Source organism: Nerophis ophidion, linkage group LG08 (assembly GCF_033978795.1).
Source record: "Nerophis ophidion isolate RoL-2023_Sa linkage group LG08, RoL_Noph_v1.0, whole genome shotgun sequence".
NCBI lineage: Eukaryota > Metazoa > Chordata > Actinopteri > Syngnathiformes > Syngnathidae > Nerophis > Nerophis ophidion.
Genome location: NC_084618.1, coordinates 23577564 through 23594588, shown reverse-complemented (window position 1 = coordinate 23594588; position 17025 = coordinate 23577564). Strand labels below are relative to the sequence as shown.

Genomic DNA, 17025 nt, shown 5'->3' with positions numbered 1-17025 from the left:
ATATATATATATATATATATATATATATATATATATATATATATAGCAGAAAATCTCATTTCAGTAGGCCTTTAAAGGCCTACTGAAATGAAATGTTCTTATTTAAACGGGGATAGCAGGTCCATTCTATGTGTCATACTTGATCATTTCGCGATATTGCCATGTTTTTGCTGAAAGGATTTAGTAGAGAACATCGACCATAAAGTTCGCAATTTTTGGTCGCTAATAAAAAAGCCTTTCCTGTAGCGGAAGTAGCAGACGATGTGCGCGTGACGTCACGGGTTGTGGAGCTCCTCACATCTGAACATTGTTTACAATCATAGCTTCCAGCAGCAAGAGCTATTCGGACCGAGAAAGCGACGATTTCCCCATTAATTTGAGCGAGGATGAAAGATTCGTGGATGAGGAAATTTAGAGTGAAGGACAAAAACAAAAAAAAGGCGATTGCATTGGGAGCGATTTAGATGTTTTTAGACACATTTACTAGGATAATTCTGGAAAATCCCTTATCTTTCTATTGTGTTGCTAGTGTTTTAGTGAGATTAAATAGTACCTGATAGTCGGAGGGGTGTGGCCATGGGTGTGTTGACGCCAGTCTCTGAGGGAAGTCACGTAGCTGCAGCAGGACAGAAGCTTTGCTGATCTCCGGTAAGAGAAGACTTATTACCCTAATTTTCTCACCGAAAACTGCTGGTTGACATGTAGTCGGGATCCATGTTCGCTTGACCACTCTGATCCATAGTAAATCTTCACCTCCGGGAATTTTAAACTAGGAAACACCGTGTGTTTGTGTGGCTAAAGGCTAAAAGCTTCCCACCTCCATCTTTCTACTTTGACTTCTCCATTATTAATTGAACAAATTGCAAAAGATTCAGCAACACAGATGTCCAAAATACTGTGTAATTGCATGATGAAAAGAGACGACTTTTAGCCGTAAGTGGTGCTGGGCTAATATGTCCCCTCCAACCGATAACGTCACAAACACGCGTCATCATTCCGCGACGTTTTCAACAGGAAACTCCGCGGGAAATTTAGAATTGTAATTTAGTAAACTAAAAAGGCCGTATTGGCATGTGTTGCAATGTTAATATTTCATCATTGATATATAAACTATCAGACTGCGTGGTCGGTAGTAGTGGCTTTCTGTAGGCTTTTAATGAGTTGATATTCTAGTTACAAGCATGTTTTACTCAATATAGGTCATAAAAATCTCAGCAACAAGCTGCGATATTTTTCTGAGATCATTTAGGACCGAAACCCTTGAAACAAGTAAAACACTCTTAACATAAAATCTGCTTACATGCAACACATGCCAATACGGCCTTTTTAGTTTACTAAATTACAATTTTTACGTAAATTTACCGGGAGTTTCGTCTTCAAAACGTCGTGTAATGATGACGTGTACGCAAGATGTCACGGGTTTTTAGGAAGTATGAGCGCTGCACACACACACAGCTAAAAGTCGTCTACTCTAAAGGCATAATTACACAGTATTTTGGACATCTGTGTTCCTGAATCTTTTGCAATTTGTTCAATTAATATTGGAGAAGTCACAGTAGAAAGATGTAGTTGGGAAGCTTTAGCCTTTAGCCACACAAACACACGATGATTCCTTGTTTAAAATTCCCGGAGGTGAAACTTTACTATGGATCAGAGCGCGGTCAAGCCAACATGGATCCCTACCAAATGTCAACCAGCAGGTTTCGGTGAGAAAATTTTGGTTAAAAAGTCAGTTCTTACCGGAGAAAAGCTGAGCTTGTGCCGTCCATAGCTGCCGTCGCCCTTGGACAAACCCCTCCGACTATCAGGTACTATTAAACTCACTAAAACACTAGCAACACAATAGAGAAATAAGGGATTTCGCAGAATTATCCTAGTAAATGTGTCTAAAAACATCGGAATCAGTCCCAATGCAATTGCGTTTTTTTTTTAAACTTTTTTTTTTTTAACTTTTTTTTTTTTTTTCTAGTCCGTCGCTATCAGTATCCCCAAACACAAATCTTTCGTCCTCGTTCAAATTAATGGGGAAATTGTCGTTTTCTCGGTCCGAATAGCACTTTTTGGGGCGGTTTAGCTCGGTTGGTAGAGTGGCCGTGCCAGCAACTTGAGGGTTGCAGGTTTGATTCCCGCTTCCGCCATCCTAGTCACTGCCGTTGTGTTTGTGGGCAAGAAACTTTACCCACCTACTCCCAGTGCCACCTACACTGGTTTAAATGTAACTTAGACATTGTGTTTCACTATGTTAAGCGCTTTGAGTCACTAGAGAAGAAGCGCTATATGAATATAATTCACTCCACTTTTTGTTGGAGGCTCCCATTAAAATCAATGTGAATATGTGATCCATCCATCCATCCATTTTCTACCGCTTATTCCCTTTTGGGGTGGCGGGGGGCGCTGGCGCCTATCTCAGCTACAATTGGGCGGAAGGCAGGGTACACCCTGGACAAGTCGCCACCTCATCGCAGGGCCAACACAGATAGACAGACAACATTCACACTCACATTCACACACTAGGGCCAATTTAGTGTTGCCAATCAACCTATCCCCAGGTGCATGTCTTTGGAGGTGGGAGGAAGCCGGAGTACCCGGAGGGAACCCACGCATTCACGGGGAGAACATGCAAACTCCACACAGAAAGATCCCGAGCCTGGATTTGAACCCAGGACTGCAGGAACTTCGTATTGTGAGGCAGACGCACTAACCCCTCTTCCACCGTGATGCCCCATATGAATATGTGAGGAGGTATCAAACATCTGATGTCATTGTCTGCGACTTCCGGTAGAGGCAGGGCTTTTCTCTTAAGACCGAAAGTTGCAAACTTTATCGTGGATGTTCTCTAATAAAATATGGCAATATCGCGAAATGATCAAGTATGACGCATAGAATGGACATGCTATCCCCGTTTGAATAAAAAAAAAATCTAATTTCAGTAGGCCTTTAATTAGATACCGTATGGATCCTGGTATATATCGATATTGGGATCGTAAATTCACAAATTCACCTCCATCATCCTCATCCCCCCGACCCCTCCCGCCTGGTGGATCGTGAACGCGCGCGGGAGCAGCTGTCATTGAGTGGCGGCGGGGGCGCGCGCGCGCACACCGCATAGACAGGGAGGCTCTGCGGAGCGAGGATATTGTTACTCTGCAACATCTTGGCCATCTTGTAGCCGACAAGATGAGACGCTGACACAAAAAAACCGACATAAAAGACGGGAATCTTATTTTTTGTTGGGATTTTTTGGACCGGCGAGCACCGACAAGACAACAACATCAAGCCGTTATTGTGTGTGCGAGTCGTGGATTAATTCCGGGGACAGCGTCCTGAAACCATGAGCTGGGGCTCAGAGCTATGGGTGAGTCATCTTTAATTATGATAATAATAAAAATAATGGTGTATAATGGCGGTGAATTATTTTGAAAAAGGAAAAAAAAAAAAAAAAACGACATGCAGCACAAGCTATAGGAGCACTTAAGCTAATTTGTAGCATAGCGAGCTAACGCTTTCATCGTCTTTATGTTTGATGTCATCATCTTGTGGCAACCGTCGTTTTTTATTTATTTTTTAAATTATTTTTTATTGTCGTCTTTAACATCAAAATGAGGCTTTTGTAGGGCAGGCAAAACGGCGCATGCACTTTAGGCACACACCCCCTCCAAATGTATCAACGACAATCGTGTCACCTTTGCAGATTTTTTGTATTTATTTTGGCACGAAGCAAAACTTTTAGCAAAAAAAAATAAATCCTGAAGGAATCAATAAAGTACTATTTGTATACAGTCAAGAAAATAAGTATTTGAACACTATTTTGCAAGTTCTCCCACTTAGAAATCATGGAGGGGTCTGAAATGTCCACTGTATGAGAGATAACATAAAAAGAAAAATCCAGAAATCACAATCTATGATTTTTTAACAATTTATTTGTGTGATACAGCTGAAAATAAGTATTTGAACACCAACATTAATATTTGGTAGAGTAGCCTAGAGCTGGGCGATATTGGCTTTTATTAAAAGCCTACTGAAATGAGATTTTCTTATTTAAATGGGGATAGCAGGTCCATTCTATGTGTCATACTTGATCATTTCGGGATATTGCCATATTTATGCTGAAAGGATTTAGTAGAGAACATCGACGATAAAGTTCGCAACTTTTGGTCGCTAATAAAAAAGCCTTGCCTGTACCGGAAGTAGCAGACAATGTGTGCGTGACGTCACGGGTTGTGGAGCTCCTCATATCTGAACATTGCTTACAATCATGGCCACCAGCAGCGAGAGCGATTCGGACCAAAAAAAGTGACGATTTCCTCATTAATTTGAGCGAGGATGAAAGATTTGTGGAGGAGGAAAGTTAGAGTGAAGGACTCAAAAAAAAAAAAAAAAAAGGCGAGGGCAGTGGGAGCGATTCAGATGTTATTAGACACATTTACTAGGATAATTCTGGAAAATCCCTTATCTGTTTATTGTGTTGATCATTTCGCGATATTGCCATATTTTTGCTGAAAGGATTTAGTACAGAACATCGACGATAAAGTTTGCAACATTTGGTCGCTAATAAAAAAGCCTTGCCTGTACCGGAAGTAGCAGACGATGTGCGCGTGACGTCACGGGTTGTGGAGCTCCTCACATCTGAACATTGTTTACAATCATGGCCACCAGGAGCGAGAGCGATTCGGACTGAAAAAAGCGACGATTTCCCCATTAATTTGAGCGAGGATGAAAGATTTGTGGAGGAGGAAAGTTAGAGTGAAGGACTCAAAAAAAAAAAAAAAAGGCGAGGGCAGTGGGAGCGATTCAGATGTTATTAGACACATTTACTAGGATAATTCTGGAAAATCCCTTATCCGTTTATTGTGTTACTAGTGTTTTAGTGAGATTATATGGTACCTGAAAGTCGGAGGGGTGTGGCCACGCGTGTAGTGACCGCCAGTGTCTCTAAGCGAAGCCACGTTCCTCCTCTCCTTAATACAGTACAGTCGTCCTGTCCCATGAGCAGAAAAACACCCCCAAAGCATGATGCTACCACCCCTATGCTTCACAGTAGGGATGGTGTTCTCATTCTTCTTCCTCCAAACACGCATCAGTGAATTATGACCAAAAAGGTAAATTTTGGTCTCATCTGTCCACAAAACTTTCTCCCATGACTCCTCTGGATCATCCAAATGGTCATTGGCAAACTAAAGATGGGCCTTAACATGTGCTGGTTTAAGCAGGGGAACCGGCTCTTTTCAGGTCATTAACCAAGTCCTGCCGTGTAGTCCTGGGCGGATTCCTCACTTTTCTTAGCATCTTTTATTGCCATGCATGATGGCACGGTTCTTTTCAGGTCATTGACCAAGTCCTGCCGTGTAGTCCTGGGCTGATTCCTCACCTTTCTTAGCATCATTGAGACCCCACGAGGTGATATCTTACATAGGGATTCACGCCGATTGAAATTGACCGTCATGTTTAGCTTCTTCCATTTTCTAATGATTTCTCCAACAGTGGACCTTTTTTCACCAAGCTGCTTGGCAATTTCTCCGTAGCCCTTTCCATCCTTGTGGAGTTGTACAATTTTGTCTCTGGTGTCTTTGGAAAGCTCTTTGCTCTTAGCCATGCTGAATGTTTGGGTCTTACTGATTGTCTGGGGTGGACAGGTGTCTTTATGCAGCTAAGGACCATACACAGGTGCATCTGATTCAGGATAATACAGTGGAGTGGAGGAGGACTTTTAAAGGCGGACCAACAGGTCTTTGAGGGTCAGAATTGTAGCTGATAGACAGGTGTTCAAATACTTATTTTCAGCTGTATCACACAAATAAATTGTTAAAAAATCATAGATTGTGATTTCTGGATTTTTTTTAAGGTTATCTCTCATACGGTGGACATGCACCTACCGTGAAAATTTCAGACCCCTCCATGATTTTTAAGTGGGAGAACATGCAAAATAGCAGGGTGTTCAAATACTTATTTTCTTGACTATCTTAAAAAAAAAAACAGGTGCAAGACTTCGCCGGAAGTGCGGACAAAACCACGTCGGTGCACGCCGTCAAGTGGTTGATGCTTACCGGATGTCCTGTAAATCAGTGTTGTTCTATCCATCCATCTTCTTCTGCTTATCCGAGGTGTTCCCAGGCCAGCCGGGAGCTCTCTCTCTGTGTTTTTCAATCTTTTTTTTTCTACTGAAAATATCCCGAGGCACACAACCAGCAGAAATCATTGAGCAATGAAACTCAGTTTTCTATATTGAGGATAAAAAGTTGTTGTTGCAATTGTTGGATATGATGTGATGACTTGTCCAGGGCATAGGGCTGGCCGATATTGCCTTTTTTTAATATCGCAATATTTTTAGGCCATATTGCGATATTCGATATATATTACAATATTTTGCCTTGGCCTTGAATGAACACTTGATGCATATAATCACAGCAGTATGATGATTATATGTGTCTACATTAAAACATTCTTCTTCATACTGCATTCATATGTGCTACTTTTAAACTTTCATGCAGAGAGGGAAATCACAACTTAGTCAATTGACCAAAAGTGTATTTGATAAAGTTATTAAGCAAGGGTTTAAACATTCAAGTCATTTCCAAAACACAAAGTGCAAGATTGTCAGAGACATTTTAAAGGGGAACATTATCACCAAACCTATGCAAGCGTCAATATCAATCAATCAATCAATGTTTACTTATATAGCCCTAAATCACTATATACCTTGATGTTGCAGAAAAAAGACCATGTATTTTTTAACCGATTTCCGAACTCTAAATGGGTGAATTTTGGCGAATTAAACGCATTTCTGTTTATCGGTCTTTTAGCGATGACGTCAGAACGTGACGTCACCAAGGTAACACACCCGCCATATTAATTTTCACATTACAAACACCGGGTCTCAGCTCTGTTATTTTCCGTTTTTTCGACTATTTTTTGGAACCTTGGAGACATCATGCCTCGTCGGTGTGTTGTCGGAGGGTGTAACAACACTAACAGGGAAGGATTCAAGTTGCACCACTGGCAAGAAATCTGCCGCCAGACCCCCATTGAATGTACCAAAGTGTCTTCACATTTGACCGGCGATGCTAAGACAGACATGGCACAGAGATGTTTGGATAACCTGCAGATGCATTTGCAACGATTAAGTCAACGCAATCACAAAGGTGAGTTTTGTTGATGTTGTTGACTTATGTGCTAATCAGACATATTTGGTCACGGCATGACTGCCAGCTAATCAATGCTAACATGCTACGCTAATCGATGCTAACATGCTATTTACGCTAGCTGTATGTACATTTGAAACTAGATACCCACATATAATGCGACACAAACACTTACCAATCGATGGATTTAAGTTGCTCCAGTGTCACAAGATGCGAAAGTCCTGATCGTTTGGTCCGCACATTTTACCGGCGATGCTAATAAGGCAGCCATGCTATGGGCCACTTCATTAGGTACACCCACGCTATGGCCGAATAGCGTCAATAGCTATTCGCTCAATAGCTTCAGTTTCTTCTTCAATTTCGTTTTCGCTATCTGCCTCCATATGACGACCATCTGTTTCAATACATGCGTAATCTGTTGCATCGCTTAAGCCGCTGAAATCCGAGGCTGAATCCGAGCTAATGTCGCTATATCTTGCTGTGGTAACTGTCATGATGTTTGTATTGGCAGCCCTGTATGACGTCACAGGGAAATGGACAGTCGCATCGCAAATAGGGAAAATCAAGAACTTTAAAGCTTTATTTAGGGATATTCCGGGACCGGTAACATTTTGAAAAAAACTTCAACAAATACAACAAGCCACTGGGAACTGATTTTTATTGTTTTTAACCCTTTTGAAATTGTGATAATGTTCCCCTTTAAGTGTCAAATAAAAATGAGCTGCATAATTGGAAATCAAATAGTATTCGTCCTTCACTATGTGGTAGGTTACGACGAACGTTATGAAACGTTATGAGTGACTTTTCAAATGATGCTACATATTAGCAGTAATGCTACTTTTTATAGCAACGCTTTTGCCCCACACTTGACAAATTACGGTTGTCTGTTCGACATATTCCCACTTGAAGCCGAACCGCCGCCAGACGATGGACCACCTGCTGTTTTTATTGGGAATTAAGTATTCCTTCATTTGTAACCAGATCCGCACCTTCGTTCTCTCGTATTCCCACTCGTACGGCTACGTTAGCAGCTAACGTAGCCCAGTCTGCTACCTCTCTGCTGGGCAAGGGCGTATACGTATATGAAGTATGACGTGACAGTATGTGACGTATGTAAGAATGTGCGCCTGCTTGTCTGTAAGAAGAGACAGGAAAGAGGGATTTTATATTTTCTGAATACATTTTGTGAGAATATTCATCAGTCAACTCATTGGTGTTAATTTTCAATGCACCACAATAAATTAATTATATCAAATTACAAGTGTGTTATTTATATAGTTTGATAATTTTCCTCGACTGATGTACTCGCATCACGTGGTTTATTTTCAAGACATAATTTACAAAGCTGCAAAGAATTGCTATTGCGACACCCAGTGGACGCATTTAGAACAGCATTTTCTTTCTTTCAAAAATTTCAGGTTAATTTTTATACTTAGCAAACTCATCCCGCGGGCCTGATCCGGTCCTCAGGCCGTACGTTTGACACCCCTGACTTAAATCAATAACGGAGCAGCATCTCCTCATCCGTGGCTCACTCGTGCAATAACAAAGCCGGAAATATGTCCCGTGAAAAACCGTCTGACCGGAACTCTTTAATAACTAAAGTTCCTTGGGTGAATTATGTAAACTATTGATAGACCTATCACAAAAAAAGGACAAGGGTAATAATATAGGAAGTGTAAACAATTTTATTTCAAATGTAACCCTTCTCTGATTGTATTCCCTTCCGTTATCAAGGCAGAAAGGGAAGGAAATGTCAAAAAAGGTAAACAAAATTGTAAAAACACTTAATAATAAGCTCTTAAAAGGAAGGTGCAAAAATAAGGAATATGTAACAAATGTTTAATAAAGTGTAAAAAAAAATAGTGTGAAAATGTAAATATAGAGAAACTTGAAAACTGTTTTCTGCAGGTTTAGTGCCAGGAAGTTAAAGCTGTGCTCTAAAGGGTGAGCTTAGGTGGTTTGGTATTCCTGGTCTTGCATCATTTACAGACCATGTTGGTCTGACTACGGTCCCTTTGGAAAACAAACAACAAACTTCCTCTGTCGAGGTGATTTTTCCTCTTTTATCCACAATTTCTTTTTTATGTTCTCTTCATACTGCATGCAAATAATAAACTTTGAGACAACAAGACGGCGCAACCAAACTTGATAGTTGATACTGTTACCTGATTGGCTGTAAGCGTGTCACTACGACTGATCAGTCATCACTTCCTGCGTCGCTCGGTTACCAGAAAGCGAGTGCCTTTGTTCATGCAACCAACCTCGCTTCGCAACTTCCGGCTTGTTCAGACGAAGAATAATAATTAAAAATTAAAGCTGCAAGCAGCGATGGACGGGACCGACTTTTGCTGGTGTTTCCTGCCTTTACCCATTCAACATATCTTTACCTGCACATTACCTACATTCTCTGTATCCTGGAGTGAAACTGGTGCCTCCTTCTTTCACCCAGTTAACATATCTTTACCCACACAGTACCTACCTTCTCTGCATTGTGTGGTCACGATGGTGCTTCCTGCTTTTAAGCGGCCATCTTGAGACGGCAGCAGCGCAGCAGTTCTTTGAAGCCTCGTAAAATTAAAACCGGAGCAGTTAGAAAAACTCTTTGTGTAACTTTTAATCAGAAGGGTTCAACCTCTTTCCTGTGCGAGTCTGAAGCCGACACATTAAACGCGCTCACAGGAGATAATGTTTGAAAAAAGATGACGGGTTTTTATAAAACTTTTGTTTTGAAGCGGTAATTGCCAACTTCCTGTTGATTTTTGCTGAAGGATGTCAATTAATGAAATGTAGGTCCAAGTGAGACCCAAATAAAGGTTTTTGTTTCAGGTCTCTACGACATTCCTACCGGAAGTTACAAGCAGTTTTGTCCGTGTTTTCTTTCTAGAAGTAGTTTTGTCTGTGTTTTATTCCTAGGAGGCGCTAGAGCGCAATTTTAAGTTTTGGTTTTTTTTTTTTTATTATATCGCAATTTTCGCCAGTCCTGATGTGTGTGTCCAGTTTGGTGAGTTTTGAAGCATTTTAAGGGTTTAAGGGGGTCAAATTACAGCTCAAAGAGGCTAAAATGACATTTTTTTAGGAAACCTTTGTTTTGAAGGGGTGTTTGCCAACTTCCTGTTGATTTTTGCAGAAAGATGTCAGTTTATGAAATGAAGGTCTAAGTCAGATCTACGTAGAGGTTTTTGTTTCATGTCTCTAAGACATTCCTAACAGAAGTTACAAGCAGTTTTGTCAGTGTTTTTTCTTACGGGGCACTAGAGCGCAACTTTAAGTTTTGGGGTTTTTTTTTTTTATTAGATGGCAATTTTTGCCAGTGAGTAAAATTTGGTGAGTTTTGAAACATGTTAAGGGGGTCAAATTACAGCTCAAAGAGGCGGCGGTGTATTAATAATAAAACCTTTGAAGTACAACAGGGTCCTCTGTCCCAAAGGGACATTCGGTCCCTAAAAAAAGATCAATCAAGCAAAAAAGCTGGCACCATTGGCCAATTTTTGCTACATCATTATTAAAAGTCATGATACTTTATTGTTTACAGAAACTCCACTAGCCTGAATAAGGTGTTTACATGCTGACAGTACTTAGGACCCCCAATGACATTCCAGGGGTTTCTGCACTTGAAAAGGCTCCCAAAGCAGATGACTGGAATAAATTCCAGTGTTGTTTAGTCACACTCGCAGCCCCTTGGCTTCCTTTTCAAGGTGATGATTGCCGCTTTGGCAGCGAGCGTCATTTAGTCATCTTCCGACACTTGAGTCACGCATTCGGGTCAACGTGCTCCATAGTCTCTCTCGGAGACGACGACGACGACAAGACCGCCTGTGTCAAAGCCGCGTTAATGACACGATAACAAACGGCTATGAAATGTGGAATTCCAGTTGTGGAAAAAAAAATGTTTTTGTGGGGTTGTCTGTTGCTGGCAGGATTGGTTGTTTGCGCGTCATGTGTTTACAAGTCAGTACATGGAGCTGTCATCTGAACCAGCAGGAAGGCCTCTCTGCATTTTTTCCAGCCCCTTATATCGCATATACTCCCCCTCCCCGTGCTAAAGCAACAACCTTGAGGTGTCATAAATGTCTCTTCTCTGGGTTTATATGAAAAGACATCAATCACAGACACTGGATCAAAGCTAAACTACGGTTAGAGTATGTTTACATGGGAAAACAACTTGTTAAACCACACCAATTATCTTATTAAGAACTTTTGATTACATTATGTCTACTCTATTGTCAAAAATTGTTTTCAGCGCAACCAAAAGTTCAGGAACTTTAAGTACCTGGAACCTTTATTTTGTCATGACCCTTTGCTCGGATCATAGTTTGTAGGGCTGTGGGGAAAAATCGATTTGATTTGAATCGCGATTCTCACGTTGTGCGATTCAGAATCGATTCTCATTTTTATAAAATCGATTTTTTAGTATTATTATTTTTTTTAATCAATCCAACAAAACAATACCCAGCAATACCATAAAAATGCAATCCAATTCCAAAACCAAACCTGACCCAGCAACACTCAGAACTGAAATAAACAGAGTAAATGAGAGAAGACGCAAACACGACACAGAACAAACCAAAAGTAGTGAAACAAAAATGAATATTATCAACAACAGTATACATATTAGGTATAATTTCAGCATGGCAGTGATTAAAAATCCCTCATTGACATTATCATTAGACATTTATAAAAATTAAAAAAAAACAATAGTGTGACAGTGGCTTACACTTGCATCGCATCTCATAAGCTTGACAACACACTGTGTCCAATATTTTCACAAAGATAAAATAAGTCATATTTTTGGTTCGTTTAATAGTTAAAACAAATTTACATTATTGCAATCAGTTGATAAAACATTGTCCTTTTCAATTATAAAAGCTTTTTACAAAAATCTACTACTCTGCTTGCATGTCAGCAGACTGGGGTAGATCCTGCTGAAATCCTATGTATTGATTGAATAGAGAATCCTTTTAAATCGGCGAAAAAATAGTTTTTGAATCGAGAATCGTGTTGAATTGGAAAAAAAAATAAATAAATTTTGAATCGAATCGTGACCCCAAGAATAGATATTGAATCGAATCATGGGACACCCAAAGTTTCGCAGCCCTAATAGTTTGTTTACGTTTGATTTCACTTGTTGACTTAGTTCTGTTTCAGCACCCCTGTCTTGTGTCTCCATGGCTATTCATTGTTTTCACCTGCCTCTGATTAGTGTTAGGGATACTCACCTGTTCCCGGAAACTAATCAGAGAGCTATTTAATCCTACCTTTGCTTGCTTCCATGCAACTTCGATTACCCTTTGGATCCCTGAGCTAATCTTTGTCTTATGCGTTTCTTTGTTAGCTATTCTATTAAAGGCCTACTGAAATGAGATTTTCTGGCCCGATCCAAGCTATAAGTAGTCTGCTTTAATCGCATAATTAAACAGTATTCTGGACATCTGTGTAGCTGAATCTTTTGCAATTTGTTCAATTAATAATGGAGAAGTCAAAGTAGAAAGACTGAGGTGGGAAGCTTTTAGCCTTTATCCACACAAACACACGGTGTTTCCTCATTTAAAATTCCCAAAGGTGAAGATTTACTATGGATCAGAGCGGTCAAGCGAACATGGATCCCGACTATATGTCAACCGGCAGTTTTCAATGAGAAAATTGAGGTAATAAGTTTGCTCTTACCAGCGACATCAGCGGAACTTCCAGCTGCATGACTTCCCTCAGAAACACTGGGTCAACACACCCGTGGCAACACCCCTCCGACTTTCAGGTACTATTTAATCTCACTAAAACACTCACACAATAGGCAGATAAGGGATTTTCAAGAATTATCATAGTAAATGTGTCTAATAACATTTCAATCGCTCCCACTGCAATCAGCTTTTTCTTTCTTTCTAGTCCTTCACTCTAAATTTCCTCATCCACGAATCTTTCATCCTCGTTCAAATTAATGGGGAAATTGTCGCTTTCTCGGTCCAAATCGCTCTAGCTGCTGCTGGCTATGATTTTAGACAATGTCAGGATGTGAGGAGCCCTACAACCCGTGACGTCATATGCACATCGTCTGTTACTTCCGGTAAAGGCAAGGCTTTTTTATTAGCGACCAAAAGTTGCGAAATTTATCGTCGATGTTCTTTACTAAATCCTTTCAGCAAAAATATGGCAATATCGCGAAATGATCAAGTATGAGACATAAAATGGACCTACTATCCCCCTTTCTGCAAGGGGTCCTGGGTATTTGTTCTGTTGTGTTTATGTTGTGTTACGGTGCGGATGTTCTCCCGAAATGTGTTTGTCATTCTTGTTTGGTGTGGGTTCAAAGTGTGGCACATATTTGTAACAGTGATAAAGTTGTTCACACGGCCACCCTCAGTGTGACCTGTATGGCTGTTGACCAAGTATGGCTTGCATTTACTTGTGTGTGTGTGAAAAGCCGTAGATATTATGTGACTGGGCCGGCACGCAAAGGCCGTGCCTTTAAGGTTTATTGGCGTCTGTACTCCTCCCTACGTCCGTGTTCACAGCAGCGTTTTAAAAAGTCATAAATTTTACATTTTGAAACCGATACCGATAATTTTGAAACCGATACCGAAAGTTTCCGATATTACATTTTAAAGCATTTATCGGCAATACGATATCATCGGACATCCCTACTGATCATCATTCGGATTAGAATGTTCCTGAGTACATGGAACCTGAAAAAAATGTTCTTATTTAAACGGGGATAGCAGGTCCATTCTATGTGTAATACTTGATTAATTTGCGATATTGCCATAATTTTGCTGAAAGGATTTAGTAAAGAACATCGACGATAAAGTTCGCAACATTTGGTCGCTAATAAAAAAGCCTTGCCTTTACCAGAAGTAGCAGACGATGTGCGCGTGACGTCACAGGTTGTGGAGCTCCTCACATTGTTTATAATGTGAGCCTCCAGCAGCAAGAGCTATTCGGACCGAGAAAGCGACAATTTCCTCATTAATTTGAGCGAGGATGAAAGATTTGTGGATGAGGAAATTTAGAGTGAAGGACTAGAAAAAAATAAAATAAAATAAAAAAAAGTTTTAAAAAAAAGGCGATTGAATTGGGAGCGATTCAGATGTTTTTAGACACATTTACTAGGATAATTCTGGGAAATCCCTTATCTTTCTATTGTGTTATTAGTGTTTTAGTGAGTTAAATAGTACCTGATAGTCGGAGGGGAGTGGCCACGGGTGTGTTGACGCCAGTCCCTGAGGGAAGTCACAAAGCTGCAGCAGGACAGAAGCTCCGCTGATCTCCAGTAAGAGGCGACTTATTACCATAATTTTCTCATTGAAAACTGACGGTTGACATGTAGTCGGTATCCATGTTCACTTGACCGCTCTGATCCATAGTAAAGCTTCACCTCCGGGAATTTTAAACAAGGAAACACCATGTGTTTGTGTGGCTAGAGGCTAAAAGTTTCACACCTCCATCTTTCTACTTTGACTTCTCCATTATTAATTGAACAAATTGCAAAAGATTCAGCAACACAGATGTTCAAAATACTGTGTAATTGAGCGATGAAAAGAGACGACTTTTAGCCGTAAGTGGTGCTGGGCTAATATGTCCCCTCCAACCAATAACACAATTTCGGTTCGATACATCCCTCGGTTCAGAGGTCACGGTTCGGTTCATTTTCGGTACAGTAAGAAAACAACAAAATATACATTTTTTGGTTATTTTTTTACCAAATTTGCAAAATCTTCCATTAAAAATATTTTTCTTAGTGGAATATTTGATATGAAGTAATGCGAACCTTGAATAGGTAAATAATTCATAATAACATTGATTTTGATTCAATATTTTTTTTTGAGCAATGACAGTTTGAAATAAAAAAAAAACAGCTTTGTTTTATTAGTCAACATTGCAACTTTTTCTAAATTATATTTAGCCTTTAAGCTTTTTTACTTCACTTTTGTTTACTTTAATAGTATTTTTACAATGTGCCGTGGGCCTTTAAAACATTAGCTGTGGGCCGCAAATGGCTTCCAGGGCACATTTTCGACACCCCTGCTATAGATAATAAAAAATTAAATCGGATAAATCTATGGGTATAAAGCAGAGCCTGGCGACACATGCGCGTTTTTCATAACTATCTCTCTCTCTCTCTGCCCCTCCCTCACAAATGCTGCCGCGTGCACAATTTGTTTTGTTTTTAACCCCTTCTTAACCCTGAACGTACATTGAAAATACACGCAACCTTAATCTAAAATTCCGGACATTTGAGGCATTTAAGAAACTCCACCCGGACAGCCCCGCAAAAGAGGATATATCCGGTGAAAAGAGGAGGTATGGTCGGTCTATCGTATTCCGGTCGCTGCTAGCATGCCGTGTGTTGTGCCTCGGTGTACATTGTTTACACCAGTGGTCCCCAACCTTTTTGTAGCTGCGAACCGATCAACGCTTTATAATTTGTCCCGCAGCCCGGCGGGGGGCAGGGGGGGAGGTATTTTTTATTTATTTATGTATTTGTTTTATTATTATTATTATTATTTTTATTTTATTTTATTTTTTCATGAAAAAAATAATAGGTTTTTTGGGTTGGTGTACTAGTTGTAAGTGTATTTAGTGTTTTTTATGTTGATTTGATAAAATAAAAAATAAAAATAAAAATATTTTTTTAAATTACAACAAAAAAAAAATTAAAAATTAAAAACAATTACTCTGCGGCCCGGTACCAATCGAGCCGCGGGCTGGTGGTTGGGGACCACTGGTTTACACAACGTTTGATACGCTACTTAATATGTCCGTGTGGAAACTCGTTCGGTACACCACCGAACCGAAACCCCCGTACCGAAACGGTTCAATACAAATACACGTACCGTTACACCCCTATCATTTTTAAACATTGCAATAAAATTTGATTTTATTATCAAAAACAACTAATATTTTTTAACACACACCAAAGTACCGAATATTGGTATTGTGGAGCACAGTATCAATTCCCAGGTATTGGGAATTGTATCGGTTAAAACGTGAACAATACCCATCCTTAATAGTGAAATTTTTGTATTATTGTTATTATTGTATTATTAATATCCTTTATAACTGAGCTACTGTGTGGAACAATTTCCCTTGTGGATAAATAAAGTTTGTCTAAGTCTAAGTCTTATACACTTCAGAGAGTTACCAGCACAATCGTTATGTATCCACCTTTGTTGGGACGGCGTGGCGCAGTGGTAGAGTGGCCGTGCGCAACCCGGGGGGCCTTGGTTCAAATCCCACCTAGTACCAACCTCGTCACGTCCGTTGTGTCCTGAGCAAGACACTTCACCCTTGCTCCTGATGGGTGCTGGTTGGCGCCTTGCATGGCAGCTCCCTCCATCAGTGTGTGAATGTGTGTGTGAATGGGTAAATGTGGAAGTAGTGTCAAAGCGCTTTGAGTACCTTGAAGGTAGAAAAGCGCTATACAAGTACAACCCATTTATCATTTATTTGTTACCCTGACTTAATCATGTTTTTACACAACACCGTTTTGAGCGTTAAACCAATAAGACCATTTTTTTTTTTAAATGTCCCCCCTTGGAGACCAAAATGACTGATTTTCAAGGCGTTCCAGTTCAAAGCAGGCCTGAGACAAGTCTTTTGTTCCCTCCCAACGTGCCAAAATGTGGTCTGGAGATAGTTAAGTGAGATGTATTTTTCTTTCTCAGAGGAAAAAAAAAAAAGGTATGGAGAGACTCCAGCGTTCTCCAGTAATTTACCTGGTCCTAAGTTCACAGAGACAAGCACTCGTGCTCCACATTCTTTGTCTTGCCTGTGATGTCAGTGTGTTTTTCTTTACTACCGCAAACAAAAGACTGCTGCTGCCGAGCCCACTTTTACAGGCTTCCAGGCATACCCTAAATCTGGAAAACATTTCTTCCAGAACGGAATTACA

The 17025-nt window shown here is 40.2% G+C and overlaps 1 protein-coding gene across 1 annotated transcript in view; it reads left to right on the top strand.

Moving 5' to 3' along the window:
- The first annotated feature begins 3054 nt into the window (after window positions 1-3054).
- LOC133557521 (formin-binding protein 1) overlaps window positions 3055-17025 on the top strand; it is a 204771-nt gene continuing 190800 nt past the window's right edge. Inside the window, exon 1 of the mRNA XM_061908032.1 lies at window positions 3055-3355. Coding sequence (XP_061764016.1) covers window positions 3332-3355 — 24 coding nt within the window. The 5' untranslated portion in view covers window positions 3055-3331. The remainder of the gene's footprint in view (window positions 3356-17025) is intronic.